This window comes from Camelina sativa, chromosome 9 (assembly GCF_030686135.1).
Source record: "Camelina sativa cultivar CO46 ecotype springtype chromosome 9, ASM3068613v1".
Classification (NCBI taxonomy): domain Eukaryota; kingdom Viridiplantae; phylum Streptophyta; class Magnoliopsida; order Brassicales; family Brassicaceae; genus Camelina; species Camelina sativa.
The window spans coordinates 35,876,474-35,895,264 of NC_141888.1; the positions used below are offsets into that span (position 1 = coordinate 35,876,474).

General features: G+C 36.1%; 4 protein-coding genes across 7 annotated transcripts; 1 reads left to right on the forward strand and 3 right to left on the reverse strand.

Annotated features, from left to right (window-relative positions):
• Positions 1 to 23: 23 nt before the first annotated feature.
• On the reverse strand, positions 24 to 3,656 carry LOC104713119 (hydroxyproline O-galactosyltransferase GALT5). 2 transcript variants are annotated; one of them, XR_015565041.1, is made up of 7 exons: positions 2,223 to 3,656; positions 1,864 to 2,096; positions 1,441 to 1,731; positions 1,137 to 1,288; positions 885 to 1,058; positions 615 to 722; positions 24 to 525 (listed from the first exon to the last, which is right to left on the reverse strand). XR_015565041.1 is itself a non-coding variant. In XM_010430171.2 (7 exons), exons 1-7 carry the CDS (start codon positions 3,088 to 3,090, stop codon positions 313 to 315), a joined length of 2,016 nt encoding a protein of 671 aa, XP_010428473.1. In that variant the 5' UTR covers positions 3,091 to 3,656; the 3' UTR covers positions 24 to 312. The 2 variants fall into 2 exon arrangements, 1 of the variants encoding a protein (XP_010428473.1); XM_010430171.2 differs by having other exon boundaries at positions 1,160 to 1,288.
• A 4,582-nt stretch (positions 3,657 to 8,238) lies between these two features.
• On the forward strand, positions 8,239 to 12,416 carry LOC104713120 (putative boron transporter 5). 2 transcript variants are annotated; one of them, XM_010430172.3, is made up of 14 exons: positions 8,239 to 8,342; positions 8,907 to 9,062; positions 9,161 to 9,243; positions 9,384 to 9,576; positions 9,668 to 9,806; positions 9,901 to 10,066; positions 10,153 to 10,319; positions 10,398 to 10,571; positions 10,662 to 10,757; positions 10,837 to 10,953; positions 11,040 to 11,377; positions 11,470 to 11,749; positions 11,878 to 11,997; positions 12,096 to 12,416. In XM_010430172.3, exons 2-14 carry the CDS (start codon positions 8,944 to 8,946, stop codon positions 12,153 to 12,155), a joined length of 2,052 nt encoding a protein of 683 aa, XP_010428474.1. In that variant the 5' UTR covers positions 8,239 to 8,342; positions 8,907 to 8,943; the 3' UTR covers positions 12,156 to 12,416. The 2 variants fall into 2 exon arrangements, with proteins under 2 accessions (XP_010428474.1, XP_019085885.1); XM_019230340.2 differs by having other exon boundaries at positions 8,298 to 8,373.
• Positions 12,417 to 13,286: 870 nt separating this feature from the next.
• On the reverse strand, positions 13,287 to 15,519 carry LOC104713121 (putative myosin-binding protein 6). Of its 2 annotated transcripts, XM_087463757.1 has the most exons (3): positions 15,375 to 15,519; positions 13,706 to 15,082; positions 13,287 to 13,602 (listed from the first exon to the last, which is right to left on the reverse strand). In XM_087463757.1, exons 2-3 carry the CDS (start codon positions 15,075 to 15,077, stop codon positions 13,397 to 13,399), a joined length of 1,578 nt encoding a protein of 525 aa, XP_087319883.1. In that variant the 5' UTR covers positions 15,078 to 15,082; positions 15,375 to 15,519; the 3' UTR covers positions 13,287 to 13,396. The 2 variants fall into 2 exon arrangements, with proteins under 2 accessions (XP_087319883.1, XP_010428475.1); XM_010430173.2 differs by lacking the exon at positions 15,375 to 15,519 and having other exon boundaries at positions 13,706 to 15,357.
• A 1,209-nt stretch (positions 15,520 to 16,728) lies between these two features.
• LOC104713122 (transcription factor MYB1R1) lies at positions 16,729 to 18,321 on the reverse strand. Its single transcript, XM_010430174.3, has 3 exons — positions 17,854 to 18,321; positions 17,498 to 17,706; positions 16,729 to 17,345 (listed from the first exon to the last, which is right to left on the reverse strand). Exons 1-3 carry the CDS (start codon positions 18,134 to 18,136, stop codon positions 17,040 to 17,042), a joined length of 798 nt encoding a protein of 265 aa, XP_010428476.1. The 5' UTR covers positions 18,137 to 18,321; the 3' UTR covers positions 16,729 to 17,039.
• Between the last annotated feature and the right edge of the window lie 470 nt (positions 18,322 to 18,791).

Here is an 18,791-nt window from a genome sequence, read left to right on the forward strand (position 1 = left end):
GCAGTTGTGTTATGAAGTCGAAAGACAAATAAAAAAAATTTCCATTCAGATTAAGAAATGGGTTTATACATATAAATAAAAATAAAGTGATTCTCTATGTTTTCTTCCCTACTCCCTGTTCTCGTGTCCCCATTTCTTCAACATATCAGAAGGCTTGAAGCTGCAGACCAACAGAATCAAGTCCAGGCTCTCTTTCTCTCTCTGTCTGTGTGAAGAGGTTGCAAAATTGATTTCTTAATTTGCCCTGGCTTTCTACAGCAAGCTTGAAGGCATGTTATATATCTCAGAAAACGTAACTGTTTCCTCAAGAGATCATCTCATGTTACAACACTCGGGCTTGTTCTGTCTTAAGAGCTTATCCCATAAGCATATCATCTGTCTCGGCGACTGGTAATGAGCTGTGTAGTAGTTCTCAACACAGCCAAACTGACAGAATCTCAGACTGTGTCTGTAATCCACTGGGTTTGTTGTGTTCTTAAACTGCTCAACCCACATTCCAACACTCACGTCCTCCATCTTGAACAGCTGGTGTATGTGAACAAATGACATTTTCAACACCAGAGAATGAGAAATGAAAAGAAGTACAAATTAGTTTGATTCCCTCGTCTGCTTACCCGTAATTTATGTCTCTCAAACTCTTCCACAATGAAACGCGCAATGTCAGAAGATAGAACATATCCAGGTCCATTTGCGTAGGGCGGGTAGTCCTCCTCTGGCCATTCCTGATATCACCCCCAATACGTACATGAATAATGAGTGAAAATCTTAAAAGTTTCCAAAGAACTGACACACTAAAGAAGAGTTTATAAACATACAATTAACATCGTCACACTATTTCATGCAATATGCAGCATATAGAGATTGAGTGTGATGCAGAAGATTACCTCGTATGTGACTGCCCATTTACCACCACGGAGAGGTTTGTGGTAATAATTCATGTTACCAATGTACAGGCTTCTTCCTTCGGGTACCTTTTTCACTTCATTAATCACCGCGCCAAGTTTCACAAATGTATCATCGTCACACTTCATTATGTTCTTTGCAGAGAATGCAAGAGCCTGCGTCAATCAAAGTCAATTCTCAACAATCAACTCCACAGAAACACTAAATCAAGAACGATTCTGCAGAAGCACGACCTATATAAAATCTGATAACTCACTCCGTGTTCACATATGGCAACAGTTTTTAGCACGACAAGATCATAGCTATCCATGTAAGGAACAAGTACAATGTCCCCAAAATATTCTGCTTCTTTCTTCAATTCCACATTCACCTCCTTTCTCCCATGCTGTAATATGCACATCATGGAAAAAAAAAACAATAATGTTCCCCACTGTCTCCAACTCTCCTTTATTGAACACGGTTGCATTTCGTTGAACACTCTCATCAAATTTGTTTTCATGACTTAAGACTTGCTGAAAAATGTAAAGTCCAACTTACCAGCGCCACAAAGAAACGAGCAACAACTTTTGCAGATGTAATAAGAACATGCTGCATCCAGGATTTCCTCACGGCCATCCGCTCAGAGAAATGATTGCCTGCGGAAAGGATGCCGATAAAGAGCTCCACAGGCCCATCGGGAACTACAGGGGCCTGCCATCTCTTTGACAACTCGAGATGCCTTTGGGGAGCAAAGCTAGGATGTGATGTTGGCAGAGAGGCAACAAAAACAGAATGAACATCAATGTCTCCGTTTACGGTTAGCCCTGTTGCATCCTCCAGGGTGAAACCCTATTATACAAATACAAAGACAAAAAAGAGAAACTATTAGGAAAGGATTAACAAAAACAGTGTACAGTGTATTACATGATAACCATTTATCTGAACACAATCATGTAGAAAAGGATAAGGATATATACTCACAGTGCGATAAGGGAAAGATGTAACATGCTTTCCATCAACATTGATATGGTAACCCTCTAAACCAGCGCTAAGAGTTAGAACAAACAGCTTCTCTTCTACAAAAGGAAACGGCCATTCTACTTTAACCCTTTTTCTCCTTCCTATAAGTCTATTTAACCACCACCTTGCTCTCGACCCTTCTGAGTAGTTATCATCATCACGGATCCACTTCTCACACTTCACATGACTATCAACTGTAGTAGCCACACTAAAGTATTACTCAACAAGTGACAAAAACCATAACTTGCAACATAATCATATCCCTAAGCTTCTAATAAATCACAAACCGAATACCAAATAAACAAAAGAATAGACCTCACCAGTCTCTTCCTCATCTCTTGACTTCCACCCTTCGCATCGTTGTGCAGGTCCCCATTGCATTCTATAGCAACTGTTCTGCTCAATCACAGGCTTTTTGCTCCAATCTCCCTTAAGCCTGGGATTGAAATGCAGAATCCGAGGAGGATCCTCTCCTTCAACAGTCTTTAAACCTTGTAGCTCTATCACAAACTGAGAAACCAACTTAGACCAATCACCATCCTTGGGATGGCTTTTCCTCGGCCTTCCCACTAAGGTTATATGCGAACCCAACGTCAAACCACAAGGCAGCTCCATCAGTTTGTTCTCCCGGTTCATAAATTCCGACCCGGTTAACGAAACCGAATGTGGACATGAATCAGATTTGTTCTTCTCTGGCTTCTCCACTAGCTTCTCAAGCCTTCCTGATTCAAGCTCCTTCCATAGCTTTCGACCTAGCTGCCAAGCTTCCTTGGCTGACTTGTGAAGCTCCACTGACCCGTCTTTACTACTCGGGTCGAAAGTTTCCGAATCAAATCTCAAGCTTGAGAGAAGACCACGGTGATGCTCACGGACCTTGTTCAGGTCCGTCGTCCGGTTAACAATGGTGGAGGAGTCCGAATTAGGGTACGAAACTGGCTTCAATGAAGGAGGATTAGGGATTGTGACGACTAGGGGCTCTTGTGGCTCGCTCTCGAGTCGAGAAAGAGATTCAATGGAGATGGAGCTGCTGGACCAGGATTTGAAAACGAGAGGTATCTCTACTGTGACGATGAGCAGATAGAGAAACCCAATTGCCATTATCACACGAATCGATCTCTGCTTCCATAGTGAGGAGAAGAGATCAATCTTGTCGATTTTTTCCACTTTTGACAATTTGGGTTTTTTCATTTCTCTTTCTTTCTTTCCTTTGTTTTTTTTCTTAGGATCCAAGCAAAGGAATTGAAATTTTTTTTATAAAAAACCTAACTTTGTATGAAGAGGGATTCGAAAATTGTAGAAAGCTCGTAAATTTTGTGGACGGGAGCAAACTTAAGCAGAGGATGATTGAAGAGAGAGCTGAAGAAGAAGAAGAAGAAGAAGAGATCTTGATTCTTCTTGAGATACAACAACGCTAAAGTGGAAATTTTTGAGGCGTATGTTAGTAGAAATATATTTCTTTTTTTACTAGTATTTATTTATTTTTTCCTTTTTTTTTGTTAAATAATAGTCCTGCAGAATATCATCATAAATTCTGAAATCTTCATAATAGGCCTGGGCCGGAGCCGGATATCCGGCCTTTTTTATGGTATCCGAATCCGGATCCGGCTCCGGCGGATACACAATTCTACTATCCGAATCCGGATCCGTTATCCCGGATATCCGGTTGACGGTTAACCGTTAAAATTTCGGTTATCCGGCGGATATCCGAAATCCGGTTTTAATTGTTATATGGGCTTTAAATCGAAAACCCAACAAGTTTTGAGAGAAAGTAGTAGGTTTTGGAGCTATTTATAGACAAAAAGTGAAGTGTTTTTTTTGTTTCTACTCGATGTGGGATAAATGACAAAGGAAGTGAGAGTGGAAAAGTCCCACATCGACATTGGCAAAAATTTATCTTCTCAACTATGTGCTATATATACGTGTTTCTTCCTCCTTCCCTTACACACATATACAGATATAATTAATTAAATATAATACTATTTATTAATATTGTATTTATATATTATTGTGGCAGATCCGGATATCCGGTCCGAATTATTTTTACTATCCGGATCCGATCCGTATCCGACCGAATTTAAAAATTTAACATCCGGATCTGGATCCGTTTTAGCGGATATCCGCTTTTTCGGATCGGATACCAGATTCAGATCCGGATATCCGGCGGATCCGGTTATTTGGTCTCTGGGCTACTTCATAATACTAAAATACAAATAAATCAAATAAAGATCTTTCGAGTTTCGATGGACACAACACAATTGTGTTACACAGAAAAAATATTAAATAATCGAAAATTGGTGTATGTGTTGTTGACACATGTGAGTATGTGTATTGTGTAACATAAGCCGATGTCTCAATACTTTACCTGAGCCAAAAAAATAAATACTATCGTGGTAAGTTGATGCGCCATTAGGAAATTTTGAAGGCTGGACTTGTTAAAAATTCTTCATGTATGGGCTCTCTCTCACCCATGCATCTCTATCTTCAATGGGCTTGCAGAAGTAGACACACATAATACATCCTTTATGAAGTTCTTGTTATTACAGTCAGGAATCAGGATATAATGGGTCTGATTGGTAACGTAGCCAAAGCTGTACAAAAAAGTTGTAAACTAAAGCTGTAAGCTTTTACGGAATAGTGCAAAGCTGTAAGAAAGAGCTGTACAGAAAAGCAGAGAGTAAAATTTTTAATAATGATTTTGGTAAAGTTTTTGTGATTGGAAAAAATCAAAGCTGTACAAGTGGTAAAGCTTTCTTTGTGTCACCAATCAAAGCCAATAAAGACCTAAATCTGAACTGAAGCTACCTTAAAAAAATATTGTTTTCTACTTCTCTCTATATTTTTTTGATTTCTTATAAATATAAGACCGCCGTGTTCTTTGTAATCCCACAATTAAACTTGACATTATAAATGTCTAGGGATATTTACAGATTAAGGCATTTGTTGGGCTAAATCTTTTAAATCAGGTACTATTGTCCGGACTCTCGGTTTTAGGTATTTTTGGTTCAGAGTAAAAGACATTTATATCCCTATCTTCTTCTTCTTCTTCTTCGTTTGCCGACCAAAACCATGGCTTGGCTCCATTGTGCATCTTCATTCTCACAATTGTGCTCCATCAACACCATCTTTATCACTTTAAAATCCAATCCTTGGCCTCCTAAACACAAAAACCTTTACTGCCAACACACTATTCAATCAGATAATTTCAATGGATTCAATTTATTTTGCTTTGGATAAAAAAGCTAAACCCTAAGGAGATACTATCTAGAGAACCCAAGGGATTCATTCACAAATATTAATCGATTTAATCATTCCAATCTTATCATCAAAATTGACACCAAATTTAGGTAACCAATCTCATTATTGCTATCATCTCATTCCCCAGATCTCTCCTCATAACCAGAAATACAAACCATCGTTAGTTTGTATTTCTCCACCACAACACCATCTCAGAGAGATTTAAGAATCATAAGAAAAGAAAACAGAAAAAATCAGAAGAGATTTAAGATCAGAAGAAGAAAAAAGCAGACTCACGGCGAGGAGAGAGAAAACGAGAGAGGAAGAAAGAGCGATAGTTGAGCGTTTATTGAGTATGGGCAATTTAGTAATTTTTACTGAATAAAAATACCTCTTTCTGCAAGTCCGGACTATAAGTCCTAAATCCATAAGATTTTGAAAAAAAAATGCCCAATTCTATAACTAATCCTAAATGTCTATCATAAACATGAAGAAGTTGTATTAGGAATGTCCCATATTGATTGAGTACTTGAGCAGTGTGTAGCAATTTTCTATTTTATACTGTGACTTAAAATATCCATTTATTTATAGAAAAAAAAAAGATTTTAGAAAAGTATATATGACCTAAAACGTCGAGAAGAACTGGCGGAGACGAGTCACAACGATAGTAGTTACGCTCGTAATTAAGAAATAAGAAAATGGTTAAGCATAAAGGCTTATATTCAATGCTACTGACTGACACATGGTCTCATAATTAAGTCATAACATAACATCAAAAACTAATTCCTTTATAACTTGAGATTTTAATATATTTGTTGAAATGGCCTCTACAGGAATAAATTTGGACAACGAAGTGAGGATTCAGCAGTTACGTCACACGTTCAACTAATCATAATTTTATCCTAGGTAACGACATTTTTTGTCTAAAGATTTACTTTGTCCTTCTGATTGAGATAATATTAATAACATTTTTCCGGTTATCATATAAAGTGTATGTTAGATACAATATGATTCTGATGTTTGCGTGTTTGACTCGATGATTCGTCGATTATAAAATGATACTCTCATCGTACGGCGTTTTGAATCTAGAGTCCTTTTCAAAATCGGATTTTCTCATTGTTTCATTTTTCAATACTCACGGTACGGCGTTTGTTTATTATGATCTACCACTACTAACCCATGTGCATGTAATTATCTCACTTAATGATTTCATTGTTCTCATAATTTGTTTTTGTCAATTCCTATAATTCATGTTTGCTTTTTTTTCAAAAATGATATGATCCACCACCCATGTGCATATCTAATTATCCAACTTAATTATTGGGATTATTCAAATCTTATAGTTTGAAATATTGTTTGCTTAAATTTTATAGAATGCAAAACAATATTTATCGAAGATGTTGATTACTATTTATTCTTGGTGTATATCTATTTGTATTTTAGTTAATGATGTAAGCTACTAGCAGAAGATGTTTTAAAAAGAAAAAGATTGTTGCAGGTTTAAATTTGGATGCACTCATGCACACAACAACCACACCACTAATACAATCCATTAGCTTAGGCTACAGTTTTAGAAAGAAAAGAAAAATGTTACAAAAAAAAAACATATGACGTATTAATCAGTGGATATATATTAATCTGTTACACAGCAAAAGAGGATTAAGCTTTTTATGAGCAGAAAGAAAAATGGCAATTGATTTGATGAACAGAAGCATAAGCAATAGCTGGCGGCTGATATGATATCAAATATGATATGATATAGGAACCATAGCATATGAATATCCTATCATATGATAGTATTGCGGATCAAAAATAAAAAATACAGATGATTTCTTCGTCTTAAAATAAGCCCAAAATTATATATCTGCCAAAAAATATTTTTCTGATTGTTTATGACATTCGTACAGATCATAATAATTTATTATCTATATGATAAGTTGTAGATCGAAATGTAGATGATCTGTGGTTTTCTCTTCATCTTAAAATAAACCGAAAGTTATGTGTATGTCATGATATTTGTACCACCATATAATAATGTATCTGGTATTATAGAAAATTTTGAGACGACGTGGTAGATCATTCTCTACCTTACTATGATATATTGATAATATATACAAAGTAATTCAGATCAAGCTTTAAGGAGAATTTTGATGTTTTAATTAGTCACTTAACTAATTAAACTGTCTTCCTTTAACAAAATCACTTAACTAATAAAACTGTTTTCCTTTAACCAAAAAATAAAATAATAATAAATAAAACTGTTTCATAAATTTTTAAATTGTCAAAGTAAATATATGTTCCATTTATTTCTTATTAATATATTTTCTGTAAAAAAAAATTTACTTAAAAAGATAAATTTTCTAGCTTTTCAATGCAATTTTCTTATTGATAAATTGTAAACTTTAAGATAAATAATTGAATACTATTAACTTAAAATTATAGAAATATGTAAAGAAAAAAAGATAATACATCTATAATCAATTTTTAATATGTCTTTGCCGAATATCCGATAAAATGAAAAAGATAAACGAAAAATTAGTATGGTCATGCGCTATAATGACACTTCTAAATCAAAATAATAGTCCAAATGTTGTTTATAAAAAAATACAGTATATATAAAAAACCTAAAAAGAAAATAGATTAATTAGAATCATTAAGAGGAAGTTTTAAACATGTTCAACTCCACTTCAAATCCTTGCTCTCATATCCCACTTCTCTAGTATATCTTCTTCTCTTTTTTTCAGTTTTGACTAGTATTATTAATTACTTCATATTAAGAAGGTAACACTATCCACCCGACCCGTAGTATGTTTAACACAACCTGATACACTTTTTGGCGAAACCTTCTAAAAAAACAAAGCAAGATTACTCTAATTTGTGGTTGAATAAAAAAATATCTTTCGGCTGTCAATTAAACAGTACTTTTTGGTTTCTAGTTTCCACGGCTGTCAACAGTACATGTAAGAAGAAGAGCCCATTAAAAATCTTTTCCTAGGAAAAACCAACTTGGCGATATGTAAGAATCCACCATTCGAATAGTGACACGTGTCAGTAGGACCACCAAAAAAGACGTGTATATATTTTTTTTATCAAATGACCGTTGCCTGTGTGACCTTACTCTACTTTTTATAAAATCGTATCTTCGTTCAAAGCCTTACAATACATATCGCAGCTATACAACACAGAGCAATTACTTCAGCTCTCCGGTGATTCTCGTTATCTCTTCCGTCGCATTTTGTATGTTATTGCATGTCAAGTCTTTCTTTTATCTGATGTCACAAGAATATGAAACTGCTAATTTCGATATCAAAAACCTAATATATATTATTATTATTAAAAAAAAAAATTAATTGTTTCATCTTCCTTGTTGTGGATCTAGATTAGATGTACGACGACGCATCTTAAATTCTTAATAACTGTCACTGGAGTTTAATTGAGTTGAAAGTATTAGATTCTTTTTTTGGTACATCTACAACTTCAGATTTATCCTCGTCATAAAAAGAAAATTCTCATGACTTATTTCCTTGTTTTGTGCATTGTCATGTTTCTCTATTTGTGTGTGAGATAGATAGATAAAGAACACTCTCTCCTTTTCCTATTCTCAGATGGAAGGCAAAAAGAAAATTGGCTTTACTGCTTTTAAGTACCCATAAATGAAATTTAATTAACCAAAAAAAAAAAAAAAGCTATGAATTTTCCTGAAGTTTATTCTATGTTATGTAGCTTACTTTTTGTGTGGACCTAACATAAGGCTAATAAAATCTGAACAGAAGAACGAGTTTGGTGAGCCTTCAAGTGGTTTGGGGTATGGAGGAAGGAAGAGTGGAAGGCTCAAAGAAGCCTTTTCAAGGTATCGTAGGAGATCTCAGAGGAAGAGCCTTGTGTTACAAGCAAGATTGGGTCGCTGGTCTCCGTTCTGGTTTCGGGTACCTTCAAAACACACTCAAGTATTATATTCTGACCATTTGAGTCATAAAAGAGGAACATACGTCGTGATTTATTTTGTTTGGTGATGTTTTTGCAGGATTTTAGCACCGACAACATATATTTTCTTCGCCTCTGCCCTTCCTGTTATCGCCTTTGGCGAGCAACTCAGCCACGACACAGGTTTAATTTCTCAAAGTCCGATTTGTTTTTTTTTTTTTCTCCCACTGTTTATATGGATGGGTCTTCATGTTGCACAAGCACGTTTTGATCTTATTTTTAGTTATGCGTTATCTGAATTAAAAAAATTGGGAGAATTATAGAGGGATCATTGAGCACAGTGGAAACGTTAGCTTCAACAGCGTTATGTGGAGTGATGCACTCAATATTGGGAGGACAACCATTGCTGATACTTGGAGTTGCAGAACCAACTGTCCTGATGTACAAATACTTGTACCACTTCGCTAAAGGAAGACCAGAATTGGGAAAAGAACTCTACTTAGCTTGGGTTGCTTGGTAACTACTCCAAAACCCTAAATCCTTACTTTTTTTTTTGTAATAAATGTTTTCCTGTAAAGTTATGGTTTTGCTGGCTGTTGTATGGAAGGGTTTGTGTGTGGACGGCTTTGTTACTGTTCCTAATGGCGATATTCAACGTGGCTTATATCATCAACCGGTTCACGAGGATCGCTGGTGAGCTGTTTGGTATGTTGATCGCCGTTCTGTTCCTTCAACAAACCATAAAGGTATCATCAATCCCAAAAAGCTCAACCACCTCTAGCCTCTACATGCTGATGATAGGTCAAAAGTTGTTATATATGTTTCAAATGAAATTGGTAGGGAATGGTGAGCGAATTTAGGATTCCAAAAGGTGAAGACTCGAAACTCGAAAAGTATCAGTTTGAGTGGCTCTACACAAACGGACTTCTCGGTCTTATTTTCACCGTCGGCCTTGTCTACACCGCTTTGAAGAGCAGAAAAGCAAGATCTTGGCGATACGGAACAGGTAAGAGAGATTTATTCTCCTCTTTTAGTGGTCTTTTATTTGTAAAGAACAGCTACAAGGCCTTAAAAATATGAATCTTTGTGAAGGATGGTGCCGAAGCTTCATTGCAGACTATGGAGTTCCATTGATGATTGTGGTTTGGACAGCAATGTCTTTTGGTACGCCATCAAAACTACCCTCTGGTGTCCCGAGAAGACTTGTTAGTCCTCTTCCATGGGACTCTGTTTCTTTAACCCATTGGACTGTCATCAAGGTTACAAACACAACTATATTTTAAGATCTTGGTTCATCATCCGAACCTATTTTAAGATCCCTCTTTTGTTCTGTACAGGACATGGGGAAAGTCTCTGTGGTCTACATATTTGCGGCGTTTATACCAGCATTGATGATAGCAGGTCTCTACTTCTTTGACCACAGCGTTGTCTCGCAGCTCGCGCAGCAGAAGGAGTTTAACCTCAAGAACCCTTCTGCGTATCACTACGACATTCTCTTGTTAGGTTTCATGGTAATCAATCAAACCTCTGTTTCTTTCTCTGAAACTCACTCACATTTACTCTCTCTGGTTGAAATCTCCAAACCTTGTGTTGTTTTTTAGGTGTTGATCTGTGGATTGCTTGGTCTGCCTCCTTCCAACGGAGTCCTCCCACAGTCTCCTATGCACACCAAAAGCCTTGCCGTTCTCAGAAGACAGGTCTAGATAATATTCAGTTAATGAACAGTCAAGATTCAGATTAAGCTGGTCTTGATGAAACCTGGTGGTTTCTATACAGTTAATGCGGAGGAAGATGGTGATGACAGCTAAAGAAAGCATCAGACAGAGAGCAACGTCCTCACAAGTGTACGAGGATATGCAACAAGTCTTCATAGAAATGGACAAAAGTCCACTTGTAAGCAGCACTAGTACTAGAAGTAGACTCATCATTATTCAATCTTCCGGTTATCAAAATATAAGCTCTTATTTTTAAATCAACAGGCTGAGACAAGCTTAACACTGGTAAATGAGCTGCAAGATCTGAAAGAGGCAGTGATGAAGAAGAGTGACGACGGTGGAGATAGCAGCGACGAGAGTGGTTTCGATCCAGAGAAGCACCTTGACGCATACTTGCCTGTACGAGTCAACGAGCAGAGAGTGAGCAACCTGTTGCAATCATTGCTAGTGATAGGTGCAGTGTTTGCTATACCGGCTATTAAACTCATACCAACTTCACTTCTCTGGGGGTATTTCGCTTACATGGCCATTGACAGCCTCCCAGACAATCAGTTCTTCGAGCGCGTAGTGCTTCTCTTTGTCCCACCAAGCAGGAGATTCAAGTGTGTGCTCTGAAAAATACTCTGTTTTTTTTTTTTTTTTTTTTTTTTTCATATTTCCTTCAAAAGACTAATCATGTGATTATTGTTGTTAGGGTCTTGGAGGGAGCGCATGCGTCGTTCGTGGAGAAAGTACCGTACAAGTCAATGGCTGCATTCACACTGTTTCAGATATTCTACTTTGGGCTGTGCTACGGAGTGACGTGGATTCCTGTGGCCGGAATCATGTTTCCGGTTCTTTTCTTCCTCTTGATAGCAATCAGACAGTACCTTCTCCCCAAACTCTTTAAACCAGCCCATCTCCGAGAACTCGATGCCGCAGAGTATGAAGAGATCCCTGGAACTCCTAGAAACCCGCTTGAACTGTCTTTCAGGGTATGTCAGTAATGTCTATGTAATATTTACATTCTTGTCCCTTAAGGTATCTAGAGTATTGTCAAAATATTGAAATTAATTAATATGGCGAATTAGTGCTGACGAGTACTTATAACCTTGTTTAAAAGTCCACTAACTCGACGAGAGGCGTCCAAGAGTGCGATGCTGAGATTCTAGACGAGTTCACGACGAGCAGAGGGGAGCTCAAAGTCCGTACGCTCGGTCATAACGAAGACAAAGGCCACCAGGTTTAATTCTTTTTTTTTTTTATAGAATATATAGATCGTTGAGTTGAGGATATCTTAACTTTGTAAAAAGAATTTCATAGACTTATGTTATTCTACAGATTTATCCCAAGGAGATAGTTGAAGTAGGGGATGGGGACATGTGCACTCCGAGAGAGTGATCTATCAACAATAACGATCAAGACCATTTTTTGCAAAGTGAAGATCATGATCGTGGTCATGTGCAAAACCTTATAGTATTGTAGATCAAAAGTCAAAACACATATGATATATGGCTTTTATTTTTCCTAAACAAACCTAAGAGGATGTGTTTGTCAAAATGTCAGTTTTGTTGTAATTTCAGTTACATCAACCTTTTGTGTTGGACCTGTTGGTTTAAAACCTTTTGTCTTGTTTTATAAATAAGCTCGATTAATAATTCATATAAGTATAGAAATATATTTTTTTCACCCGTAATGATTATCAATATTATGAATCATAACTTCGTTTTTATATACCAAGAAATTCAAAATTTTAAAACTATTGGTTATCAAAATTCAAATTATTTAACTCCGTTGAGGAATTGAAATTTGAAAATGTTAAATAAATACTATGTTATAGAAACCGCGATTCATTGCTAATATGTTAGTGAAGTAATTAAAACAAATTATTATGATAAAAATACGCAACTCAAACACGATATTATTAAAATTATTGTTTTAAGTATATAGGTGCTTCTATAAAAAAAAGAAGTCTTCAGAGGTGACTTGTGACTTGCAGGGGTAGCCACTGTTGGTTGGGGAAGCTTCGAGATCAGCAACACAGAAGTCTTGTAAGGGGTTATATATAGCGTTGGAAATTGGGTGTTTTTGGATCGACCCTATAGCTTGAATGGATAAGAATAAGATGGGTTAAAGGGAAACACATGAAAGATTGAATTTTTATGAATGTTGGGTTCAAATGTATGCAATTCTTTTATGGCTTCTATAATAAGGCAAAGCATATATGGCTAGGCTAAATAAGTTAGGTTCAAAATTAATCCCAACTCACTGAGACCAGTGGCTAGAGCTATGATATTGGCTGAAACAAGTTAGGTACAAATTAAACCCTTACTCCTTGATTCTAACATTTATACAAAATTAAATCTAAATTCATTGCTTCTCCTTATTGAAATTAGCAATATGTTTAAGACAATAAAATTCAAAATGGTTAGCATAATGCAATATGTTAAAGGAAAAATTCACATCTACATATACGGACGGAAAAAATTGCGTTTGAAACAAATCATGTATGATCCACATAAAAAGGTTGGGTTTATGGAGCAAACTGAAACTTTTATTGAGAAAGAATCAAACAAATGTTTTAGAGTTAAGACAAGGCGTGGGTGATTGCTTGTTCTCTAAGAAACAATAAAAGATGAGTATTACAAGTCCATGGATTCTGAAGGCATAGCAACAAAACTACGAAGCATGTGCAAATTTTGAGATATCTGCAATAGAATTGCTTCTCCTTCACTAACATCCAAAACATTAGCAATATGTTTCAACAAATCACCATTTGATTGAAGAGCACTTAGCCTCTCTGTGATGTCTGAAAGCTCTTTTACAATCCCTTCTTTGCTTTCATTCCCTGACCAATTTCATCACAACAACACAAGATAAGAAAGGGTTTTTTTTTTGGGATCAGATTTAAACAACACAGAGTGATCAAACCTCATAGTAAAAAATCATACCTCTTTGTTCATGTTCAGAGACATCATTTTCTGTGGTAGACTCCTCTGACACTTTCATTTGTGATTTTGTAGACTCATTTTGATCGATGCTTTGGCCATTCTCCTCCTGATTTGAAGAACAGACCACCCAATCCGAGACTGGTTTAGTTGTATCTGCACTAGCATCGCCGTTTTGTTCAAGAAACTCTTCTCGTGCATCGTCTTCATCTGACAAACATCCATATTTCTCTCTGTAAGCCTCAAACTCAGCTTCAAGCTCCTTCATTTCGTCCTCCCTCTTCGCCAATTCACTACTCATAGACTGCAAAGCTTCTTGGTCATACTCTGCTTGTTCATCCATCATTCTTTGGTACTGCAAAGCCTCCATCTGAACAGCGGCTTTCTCAGCTTGAAGCCTCGTGATCATAGCCATCGCTTCGTTGGCTGCAACAGCTGAAGCACTTCTCTCTTCATCTAACTCCATATACAAATCAATGAGTGACTTCTTGTCCAAGCGAACCTCTTTCTTGAGCTGATGAAGGATGGATTCACCGTTTTGATCTGCCGCGTCCGAAGAAGCATTCTCTGGCTTATCCAAAAGGGGTTTCTTAAGAGACCGAACGGACCATCGTGGACTGTTTTGCGCCGAATCAGACAGAGGGACCCCAAAAAACTTGTTACCTCCTCTTACAAAACTCGGTGTTCTGTCCATATCAATATCCTTAAACTCAGGTTCGTTTTCAGACTGTTTACTGTACGAAACCCTAGGTGAAGGAGCAGGAGCCAGGAAAGAGTTGTTCTTCGGCAACTTCTCAGATTTCAATTTTAATAATTCTCCACAACACGAACAATGTTCCTTCAAGCTATCACTTTTAAGGTTGTTGTTGTTAATCTTGTAATCCACAAGATTTTTTGTTGTCTGAACAAAATTGTCATCTTTCTTGAACGCCAAGGGAAGTTCACGTTCATCGTCAATGAGAAGCTCGAGATCTTTGTGTAAGATTCCAATGAGAGACTTGTAAGTATCACAGTCAGAGTCTTTCTCGGTGGCGAAAGAGAGAAGACATCCTTCACACATATGTTTAATCTCAGAGAGCTTCTTATGGACATGGCAATAAGCAAGAGAAGAGACTTTCTTCTTGTGAGATTCGCAGATTGACTCGTTGTAATATGATATAGGGTCTCTAGGGATGAGAATGTGGTCGATCCTGGTGCAGAGAAGACAAGGAATGTTGAGTTCGAAGAATTTGGCGAATTGGTTTGAGAAAAAGGCGATAAGGCCATCGATGAAGAGGATAACGATGAGGCTCCATTCAAGAACAGTGTAGATGACGAAAAGAGGAAGAGATCCGAGTTCTTGTTCCACGAACTTCTTAAAAGAACGTTTAGACATGGTGCCTTGTAAAAGAAGAAACAAGAACAGGAAAAAACAGAGCAATTGTATAAACATATGAAATCAAATTGGTTTAACAATCAAATAAAAACAGAGATCATAATCTCTCTCTCTCTTATCTTTTGTGATTTGTGTTCCTATTTCTGGGTTTGGTGAGTCTAATACAGACTAGATTAAACTGGAATTTTGAGGAGAGAAAGTACCCAAAAATAAAGGATAATCTCAGATCTAAAATTGGCAAATTTAGAAATAATGTCAAGGCAAATTAAGAGATAATGTCAAGGCAAAGAGATGTACCAAAAAATAAACTATGTAATATGATTCTTGTAATTTTTCCCGCTTAGACGTGAGGAGAACTTTGTCGTTGACGCTGAAAGTAAATACAACCATACACGACGGAAACAGAGGACATGCCATATATGTGAATGTTGTGTGCTGGGTTGATTAATGAATGGGGATCATGTTCTTTTGATTGGAAGATTATTGCTTACGAAACAGGTAAATGTATACCTATTCGGGATATTTTCCTATTTTCTAGATATTACTAAATCTTGTATTTACTTTTATATATGTTTTATATTACTTTTATAAATAGTAAGTCTTCTATTTATACAAAACTATGTACTAAATCCTAGACAAAATAAAGATGATCACATATATAAAAGTAATACAAGAGAGAAAAGATCCTACATCAGATAGATGTGAAGAAACTTGAATAATATATAAAGAGTTTGGGTCTCTTCATTCGTTGTCAATTGGTTTTGAGCAAGGTTGCATGGAAATGGAAACGGATACACGGAAACGAAACGTTTCGGAAACGGGAAACGGGTTTTTTCAAAAATTAAATAATGAAAACGTGTAGGAAACGTAGATATATGTATAGCTATATATATATATAGATATAATGAATCCTCAAACATAAAAACTATATTAAAAAAATCTGAAACAACACAAATTCAAAACATAAATATTAAATAGTTTAATTAAAAGTAAAACTGTAAAAAAAATAAACGTTCAAAATCAATTTTTTTGACCATCATTGCAATATATTTAGGGATTTTAACTTTTAAGCTACTAATTATATTATATTTTTTATCATTATATGTATCATGAATTCTTATATTTTCAGTTTATTTATTTATTAAATTTTGAAATTATAAAAACGAGTTTCTGTCGAGTTTCCAAAATGGAAACGGAGTTTCCATCGTGTTTCCAAACAGAGATTTTTAGAAATCGTGTTTCTGTAACTTGTTTCCGAGTTTCCACGAGTTTCCGTTTCCGAAACGTTTTGGAAACAGGAAACGCACCTCAAAAAGAGTTTCCATGCAACATAGGTTTTGAGTTAGAAGCTAATGGTAAAACCCGAATTTAACCGTACTTAATCATCCCACAATAATATATAAGTATAAAAAGAGAATCTGGATTTTGATTGGAAAAGAAAAAGCTCCACTATAATGGAAGTGACCAATAAAATGTGACATTATTGGCATCATTAAAGATAATGACATTATTATTATTATTCTACAAACACTTACAATATCTTATCCTAGGAAATCAGATATTATTATAAAAACCCCATAAATAATCATACATGATTGAGATAGCCACATGAGAAGCAAAGTACAACTGTGTTTATGGTTGATATCATGAATGAAAACATAACGTTAATATGATATATATATATATATAAAGTTTTGATAGATCCACACGAATGAACTTGGAGAGTATTACAACAACTTCCACACATGGAAGGAAAAAAAAAAAAAGGATGATCATGAACCCTAAAAAACACACACTTAAAGTCCTATCTCCAAGCTCTGTTTATTATTTCATTCTTTTCCCCCACAGATTTTTGTAGCCAAATACATAAATTTGCCGAATCTTTTATAACAAAGTCAAGACCTATCTGTACAACAAAGAAACAAACAGGTTGGTGTTTTTGCAGACCTTTTCGGATATGCTCTAAGCGACTCCAATCGTGTTGAAAGCTGAATGCATTGAAGAAGATGGCTCGTTCAGATTAGATGAAGCTAGTGAGAGGTTGAGAGAGAGCGGTGCAGGCCTTGCTTGAAAAGTTGATGGAACCAAATCAATGAGATTCGAGGAACCAAACTGTCCGTATGGTTGGTTCCCTGATGCATTATTATTACCACCAGAGAAGTTGTTGATAACTGGATGTATAGAGAAGTTGTTGATTTCTGGTATAACAGAAGATGATTGTGATGTGTTCTCCTGCATAACCACTTGATCATCTTCCATAGGCATAACCTAAATAACAAAGACCAATTGGTTATACTTAAAAGTTTTCACTAACAAAACAATCACCAAAGGTTCTCTATTTCCAGGCTGCTAATGTACTAGTATTTTTCAGCTAATATCTAACAACTTAGCTTAGAGTAACAAGAGGAATAGAGAATCACCGTGTCAGTAGTCATGTCAAAAAGGCTAGATCTTCGCCTGCGACGGTTGATATTGCTACGGCGGAGGAAGTACTTCTGAGCATGACTAGCTACTTGAGTAGAGGTTCTGCTCTTGACAAAGTTTTTTGAGATTCCTTTCCAATCACCTTTCCCTACTCTCTGCAACCCAACCAAGAACAACTTGTGTTCTTCCTCAGTCCATGGTACTCCTTAAAGATCAGAAAGACAATAACTTTAGCATCTTTCACCAAAAGAAAACAAACCCCATAATCACATAATAAGCCACAAGCAGAATAAAACTATTAAAATTGAAAAAAGGTGTCAAAGTGATCAACTTTATCGAAGCTCAAGAGTACCTCGTTTCCTCTCGCTTTTGGCGTTGGAAGAAGACATCGGAACAGCTTCATCAGCGGAGGCGTAACCGGCGAGGGTTTTGTTCTTATCTTGTCCTTCTCTATCCTCGCCGTCGATCTTTGGAGACTCATCCGTCTGCTCATACTCAGACAAGTTGTTCAAACTCACGCACTTTCTCATCGGATCAAGCACAACCCTGACGCCGAACAGCATAATCTCTCTTCTCACGACACCGCCGCACACGTTGGTTGACTCCGAGGAGCTAGTAGTACTACCGTCGGCCATAATTTTATTTCCGATTTTACCCTTTGCGCCTTTCTCTTCTCTAATAAGGAATCAAAAAGACAAAAAGTACAGAGCAATAGTAAATATGGATGGAGTGGTGTGAGTTTGAGATCTGAAAGGCTGTTTTTTTTATTTATAAGCCCAAAAGCCACGTGGTTTCTTTCTTAAATTATTACATGTTGCAACTACTGGTGATGCTGTCGTATCACACGTGTCTTGTTTATATTCGTCTGTTCTTTTCTCGTTTTATTACCTGGCTGTCTCTTTACATAGTTTTCCTTTTGGATAGACTTTTTTTATTTCATTGGCTGACTAGATTAGAGTGATTTTATTAGGTAATCTCTCTTTACCATTTTTTTTTTGTTAATTTTATGAGTTATATAAATGTTATCCTAAATGTTTATATAACCTTTTCGTTAACTTTAAAAGTAAAAAGACAAAAAAATCGAATTGAGAAAATACCTAAAAATTACTTTATAAAGAAGGTTTAAATGAAATGAAATAGACGTTTTTATTTTCTTTAACGTTACCTTTAAAATCTTATGTGTTTTTTTTTTAATGATAAAAATCTTAGGGTTATTATATAATGTATTAAACAAATCTGGTCAACTCAATGTCGCTAAGCGAATGCAACTTGCTCTTAGAAAAATAGTCA

Excerpts from the sequence above, each read along its gene's own strand:
- LOC104713122 (XM_010430174.3), bottom strand. The coding sequence starts at position 18,136 with ATGGCCGACGGTAGTACTACTAGCTCCTCGGAGTCAACCAACGTGTGC. Across the intron at positions 17,707-17,853 it reads CAAAAGCGAGAGGAAACGAG|GAGTACCATGGACTGAGGAA; the intron begins GTACTCTTGAGC and ends CTGATCTTTAAG. Across the intron at positions 17,346-17,497 it reads TTGACATGACTACTGACACG|GTTATGCCTATGGAAGATGA; the intron begins GTGATTCTCTAT and ends TTTGTTATTTAG.
- LOC104713120 (XM_010430172.3), top strand. The coding sequence starts at position 8,944 with ATGGAGGAAGGAAGAGTGGAAGGCTCAAAGAAGCCTTTTCAAGGTATC. Across the intron at positions 9,244-9,383 it reads GCAACTCAGCCACGACACAG|AGGGATCATTGAGCACAGTG; the intron begins GTTTAATTTCTC and ends GGAGAATTATAG. Across the intron at positions 10,067-10,152 it reads ATCTTGGCGATACGGAACAG|GATGGTGCCGAAGCTTCATT; the intron begins GTAAGAGAGATT and ends ATCTTTGTGAAG.
- LOC104713119 (XM_010430171.2), bottom strand. The coding sequence starts at position 3,090 with ATGAAAAAACCCAAATTGTCAAAAGTGGAAAAAATCGACAAGATTGAT. Across the intron at positions 2,097-2,222 it reads AAGAGATGAGGAAGAGACTG|TTGATAGTCATGTGAAGTGT; the intron begins GTGAGGTCTATT and ends TGGCTACTACAG. Across the intron at positions 1,732-1,863 it reads CATCTTTCCCTTATCGCACT|GGTTTCACCCTGGAGGATGC; the intron begins GTGAGTATATAT and ends TTTGTATAATAG.
- LOC104713121 (XM_010430173.2), bottom strand. The coding sequence starts at position 15,134 with ATGTTTATACAATTGCTCTGTTTTTTCCTGTTCTTGTTTCTTCTTTTA. Across the intron at positions 13,603-13,705 it reads CTCTGAACATGAACAAAGAG|GGAATGAAAGCAAAGAAGGG; the intron begins GTATGATTTTTT and ends GAAATTGGTCAG.